General features: G+C 35.0%; 1 protein-coding gene across 2 annotated transcripts; it reads left to right on the top strand.

Moving 5' to 3' along the window:
* Positions 1 to 2,392: 2,392 nt before the first annotated feature.
* Positions 2,393 to 5,478, top strand: LOC136064512 (xyloglucan endotransglucosylase protein 6-like). 2 transcript variants are annotated; one of them, XM_065766337.1, is made up of 4 exons: positions 2,393 to 2,655; positions 3,146 to 3,246; positions 3,815 to 4,008; positions 4,773 to 5,478. In XM_065766337.1, the coding sequence occupies exons 1-4, from the start codon at positions 2,493 to 2,495 to the stop codon at positions 5,191 to 5,193; spliced, it is 879 nt and encodes a 292-aa protein (XP_065622409.1). In that variant the 5' UTR covers positions 2,393 to 2,492; the 3' UTR covers positions 5,194 to 5,478. The 2 variants fall into 2 exon arrangements, with proteins under 2 accessions (XP_065622409.1, XP_065622414.1); XM_065766342.1 differs by having other exon boundaries at positions 2,452 to 2,659.
* The last annotated feature ends 1,180 nt before the right edge of the window (positions 5,479 to 6,658 follow it).

The raw sequence follows: 6,658 nt of genomic DNA on the forward strand, positions 1-6,658 counted from the left end.
GATGTGCGCCACTCTTTCGATTTCTTTCATACGATAAAAGTTACCTCTTGGGAAGGGAAAAAAAAAAAGAAAAAGAAAAAGTGAAAATCATAACACCGTACCACCAGACAGCAAGGAAACTCTGCAGACACCCATTCAGCTTTACTATTACTTTACAACTTTTTTTTCTTGCTGAAATTACTTTACAACTAAAAAAAAAACATTCAGTCTACTATAATTAATATATATTTTATTTTACTTTATTTCACCCATCATCACTTAACTTTTTAAAAATAATAATAATTATTATTATATTCGTGGCCCCAAACTATCCATTTTAATGTTCTAAACCTGGTAAATGTGGAATATTTATTATATCATATTATAAAGTTGTGATCTACCAAAAACTTTTACAAGTTGTGAAATTATTTAGTTCATTTAACCTAGTATCCCTTCCACCTACATAAGAGTCAAGTCATTACACATAAAACCTAACTTTATGTGAGTGGAGAAGTGGATATATAAAAAATAATTTGTCCTATGAGTTTTAACATTTAAACTGTATAATATATTTAGATGCAGAGTTGTATATATAAGGTTGGGGTGCGTGTATATATAACATTGACACAACATGTTAGTTAAATGGGAAGAGAATATGTTATTAAAAAAAAAAGGAAGAGAAGAGCCTTAAGTTTTTTTTTTTTGATAATTTTTTTTATCATCAGACCAAGACAAGAGCCTTAAGTACTAATTATTATCACATCACAACAAATAATAAGTGGTAAATTTTTATTGATTCTAATTTGAATTCACAACTAAAATTACTTTTTTGCCACTCATAATAACTAATAACAACCTACCACTTAAAATTTATTGAAAAATATTATGAATATAACATTTTTCATAAAAAAAAAAGATTATTATTACGCACACCTGTGCTACAAAATTAATTCTTAAAACCATTGTAGTATTTAGAATAACACATTTGATCTTTTATTGGATTTCTGTCATATATTTTTATTATTGGGCAAAAAATGATCATGCCGGTACTTGAGCCAAAATACACTTATGATAATTGATTCCTGTCTAATACATATGTTCACATGATTATTTTCTGTTCAATAAAAGTTTATAAGATGACCAATTTTGTTATTTTAAATACCAAAATCATTTAAAAAGTCAATTGGGTAGCTGAGGTGTGTTTGATAATCCTATACCACAATAGATCACTTTACATTTAACCTAAAATATAAGTTTTTAAATCTTGTAAAGTCAAATATGTTATTCTTCACGTGACCATTCATCTTAACTTGGACATAAAACCGGGAACCAATAACAAAGGGCCTTGTTTTTGGCCTAGAACAATGAACCTTTTAAATCGAATAATGTCAAATTGTCAATATAATAATCTTTCTCATATCATCAGGCAAAATATAATTAATTTTATAAAGACAGTCTTTCTTAAACCTGTCCCTATCAAATCTTGGACCCCAACCTTTTTCTGTTTTTTGTAAGTATATATTGGACCCCACTTAAACCATTCCCAACATAAAAATACATAAATACAGTATAGCCCATTCCAAACATCCATACATGTTCCACTACTTTAAAAATCATATAACAAAATTCCCAATAACAAGCCACACTCCTCCAAACCCAAATTTTATTATTATTATTATTTTTACAAAAATTAAATAAACATTTTCCTTGTGTAATAATTTCCAACTTTAAATGGCATTGTATACTGCGCTCCTAATATCCAGCTGGCGCTTGCCGTCAGAAAAGTAAAACAACAAATAAAGAAAGAAAATAAAGTGCTTTCACATCCCACATTGTACCAAAGCACTTATTACATACGCGCTGTTCTGGCCCAAAAAACAAAAACTTTTATTCCACTTTAAAGCCTTTTAAAACACAGCAAAACAGAGTGAGTAAAACGTGTCAATCAAACAGGGCGAGTATTGTTTTTTCATGTAAGCGCCAGAAGATGAATAGAATGCTTTTGATCAGAGCTCTTTTAACTCATTGCTACCAGTGACAACTGGACAGATGAGTGAACCAGCTGGATTTGTCCACGTGTCTGAACGTGATTGGATGTGGCCCGTACTCATCCATTAAGATCAGAGACATATCGTACTGGTGCTCCTCACTATGTCAGTGTCCCACAGTGCACAGCTTTGTCCAGCTTAGCCTACTAGTACTACTACAAGTGAAGTGCGCTTTGGTAACCCTAACGGCTAAATTTTAAATTTTTTTTTAAAAATTTTGGGGGTTTTATTTTGCTTTTGTCCATTTCTAGGAATTTGAAATCCACGTGGCTGGTGACATGGATGAAACTGTGCATGACGTGGCCACATTGTATGAAGAGGTGCTTGTTCGAGAAGCCAATACAAATTTGGCTATAAAATGCCACTTCTCTTGTGAGTGACTTCGCACTCCACATAAGAGTAGTTCAGTGTTGAACAAGCTTGACTAGTTCACTGCTCTCTCTCTAAAAACTCTCAATTACTGTCATGGCTGTTTCAGTGTCTGTGTTCTTGGGTTTCTTTCTGGGTCTTGTTTTGGTGGGTTTGGTTAGTTCAGCAAAGTTTGATCAGCTCTTTCAGCCAAGCTGGGCTAATGATCATTTTGTCTATGAAGGAGAGCTTCTTAAGCTCAAGCTGGACCATTATTCTGGTAAAAATGATAGATTCTTAAAGACTAACTTTTAAATAATTTTTGTGTCTCACTCTTTTGGGTTTGTGTTGTATTCCATTGAATCTCTCTTTTCGCCTTGGTCTTTCATCTTTCTAGCACCCTCTACTTGTATTTCTTCCTTTGCTCCTCGCTGGTCATGTATAATGTTGGTTGATGAACTAGTTCATTAAGATTTGGTAGTTCATTTATTATTATTAGCAGTAGTAGGTTTATATTTTTGTGTTAAGCAATAATGTTATTATCATGTCATTGTTTTCCTTGATGCTCCGTTCCCTTTGATTCTGTACCAAGAGAGCGATGTTAGTTGAAGAACCCATTTTATTGATATTTCATTTGTCATCACAGGCATTTTTGTGTTTGTGTTAGTGTTAAGGATTAAGGTTATTTACAGTGTCATTGTTTTCCATGATACTATGTTGCACCTGCAATACTAAGAGAGACTAATGAAATTTTGGGTGCGAAATTTCAGGAGCTGGATTTTCATCAAAGAGCAGGTATATGTTTGGAAAGGTGACCATACAAATTAAGCTTGTTGAGGGTGACTCCGCTGGAACTGTTACCGCTTTCTATGTAAGCAATTATATTGGTGCTTTCTTACAAAATGTACATTTCTGTCATGTACAACCGTATTCATATTTTAAATTTACTAATGGACATTAGTGTAACTACTGGTACTCCATGAACAGCCATTGAATAAGTTGACATTTGACAGAAAATTCACTCAATGTTTTGAACTTTGTCCCAGATTTGGACAATTTGTTCTTGACATTATTTGAGCCCATGAATAGACTAGTACTCTGCTAAAATTTATTTGTTTTTTTGTAATTTAGTAACCTACTTCTTTCACTATTGTTAGTTTTAGTAAATCTCATTAAATCTGCATTTATAAGGGTCCCAATCAAAAAATCCCCATGAGCCAATAGATGCTTTAGAATACAATCCTCCATTATTGGCTTTAATCTAATATCCTTATTAAGCATCAAACAATTTACTTGTGATTTGTTGACCTTGTGTTGCTATAATTGTACTATCTGTCTGTGTGAGAATGACATTTGATAATCACTCTTTACTATTATGTGCGTGATGATAATGATATTTCTTGCGGGGTCCATATTAAAATTTTATTGCTTTGTTACAGATGTCCTCGGACGGTCCAAATCACAATGAATTTGATTTTGAGTTTTTGGGCAACACTACTGGTGAACCTTACACTATTCAAACCAATATTTACGTGAACGGTGTCGGTAACAGAGAGCAAAGATTGAACCTTTGGTTTGACCCAACCAAGGAATTCCACTCCTACTCCCTCTTCTGGAACCAGCGCCACGTACTGTAAGGACCACACCTCTCTTTTCACACCATATTTGTGACTATAAATTACGTGTTATGCATAAGTATACATGTGTGATGTGACAATAAATTACGTGGTGATTATAGTGTGATGTATGTCCCTCATGTATTTTAGTTGTGATGATTTTACTGGTGTTCAAGTTGTTTTTTGTTATTTCAATTTCGAATGGGTCTGAGAAGCACTGCACAAAGCGAAGAATTGCTGTGCGTTGTTAATCAGTGCTGTGTGAGTGTGAGAGACTGAGCATGGGGACAATGTCATTTTCCTGCCGTGGTCACTGGCTTAATTATAAAAAAGTTGCAAAGCGAAAAAAACATAATTAAAAATAAAGAAAGCAACCGAAAAAAAATAAAGAAAAGAACCGAAAAAACCCAAGCAGAAAGTGTGGAATTTTGCATGATGCGTGTTCCCTAGGTCCACGTACTAGATTTACAGAGATAAAGACAGATGCCTATTCTGTTCTGCTTTTGGCATTGGCTTTGGCAGGTAGCCTAACACTGGTACACACATACAGTGTGCATGTGTGTTTTGACCGTAGTTAATCATTCTCAGCGGTCATTATTTACTCTTTTTTAACCCATAGTTATTTTCTCGTATTGCTTAGGTGAATAAATAATTGGTTCATAACCAATCAAATAAGTTAAAATAAGGGTAAAATCTTATGTTTTCCACCAAATGGATGAATTCTTTCTTAGTACTTTAAATACTTTTTAACCTTCTTCTTCCATGTGTTGGTGTTGTTCAGGTTTCTAGTGGATGATACACCAATAAGAGTTCATTCAAACATGGAAAACAAAGGATTACCATTCCCTAAGGACCAGCCCATGGGTGTGTACAGCTCAATTTGGAACGCAGATGACTGGGCCACACAAGGGGGTAGGGTCAAGACGGACTGGTCCCATGCACCCTTCATTGCCACCTACACGGGTTTTCAAATTGATGCTTGTGAGGTCCCAGCGTCGGTGGCTGCAACCGAAAGTGCCAAGAATTGCAGCAGCAGTGGGGTAAAGAGGTATTGGTGGGACGAGCCCACATTGGCCGAGCTCAATGTGCACCAGAGCCACCAGCTCAAGTGGGTTAGGGCCAGACACATGGTCTATGACTATTGCACCGACACGGCTAGGTTCCCAGTAATGCCTCTAGAATGTGTGCACCATCGCCACTAAGTCTGTACTTGGCCAGTGAATCATTGGAAACATTGTAAAAAAAAAATGGATGGGTTGTTGAGGGATCAAATCAAAAGTCAAAAATAATGTATTGGGTATGGGTAGATTGTAAAAATGGATGGAATAGGAGGGGTGGGTGATTATGCATGGGAGATTATGTAATCGAACGTCGTAAAGCATGTGCTTCATGTTTGTTCCATAATTTTGTTCTTGAATTTTCTGGTTGTATGGTTTGTGTAAGATATTTCAAAGTTTTTAATGTGATTTTAAATTTTCTGTTGCTCATTTGACCTAACCTAATAATTGGCTGCTACTAGTATTGTGGGGTTTCCCAGCCAATGAGCCAAATGTTTTTTGACCCTTGTACAATACGTACCTAGTAGGGTGGTAGCATAATATATACTCACGGGTATTGGGCCAACACTTGGGGGGACCCAGGAGGGATGAGGACGAAAATCATCATTATTGAATGAAGACCGTGATGGAAAAAAGAAAAAAAGGCGTGCATCCCAAAGCAATTAAGAAAATGAAGTTATAGGCAGAGAGTGGTCCTAAAGCTTTTATTGTGGGAGAGGACTAGAGGACCGTTTTTGTGAGGTAATTTTCTCAGTACATTGTCCCAACAATACAATTTCCTATCTCCCCACGCCACGTTACGCATCTCTCAAGGCTTTGGAATCATTTGAGTTATGCCCAGTAATCTATTAAAACATGCTCAGCAATATTCGGCAACCTACAGAATTAGAATTTTACGATTCCAGTGCTAAAAGTAGGATTTTAACTCTTGTACCTTTTTGGTTGGGGAAACACAAATGCACAAGTTAAATATCTTAATTATTTTCAGGGAAGAATTTGAATTTCCATGGTTTTCTAGTCTTGGTTCTTATAACAAAGAAACCTTTCATTCACAGGCCATAGTATATATATATATATATATATATATTAAGATTTCATATTCTTAGAGTTTAATATGAACTGCATAGGAATTGGATTTGGATGGAAAGGTTTCGTATTTTTCATGATCCTTCACAATACCCTTGTAATGTTGTTGTTGTTATTTATTTATTTATTTATTTTTCTCAAAATAATACTGATTTTCATATAACTTCGTTAGTTAGCACATTTACAAAACATTATTTAGGAAACTAAACATCTCGAGTATAATAAACTCGATTTTGGAATGCTAAACTCTAGTCCATCAAATTTGTTTTCTGTCAAATTGAAGTCGAGTCTTAAACAACGATTGAAACAACCAAAAAATTTTCTTTTCAAACAATCAAACACAACCATTTCCAAAAACTCTTCTTCTCCAACAATCAAACACAACACCCAAAGAGAAACAACGAAATCAACAAACCCAAGACCCCTGGGGTTTTGCTTGGATTGGATCGCACAGGTTTTGCTGGAGTTGTTGGGATAAGATCGAATTGGAGTTGCTGGAGTTGATCAGATCGGATCGGATCGG

This window comes from Quercus suber, unplaced genomic scaffold, assembly GCF_002906115.3.
Source record: "Quercus suber isolate HL8 unplaced genomic scaffold, Cork oak 2.0 scaffold_24, whole genome shotgun sequence".
Taxonomy (NCBI): Eukaryota; Viridiplantae; Streptophyta; class Magnoliopsida; order Fagales; family Fagaceae; genus Quercus; species Quercus suber.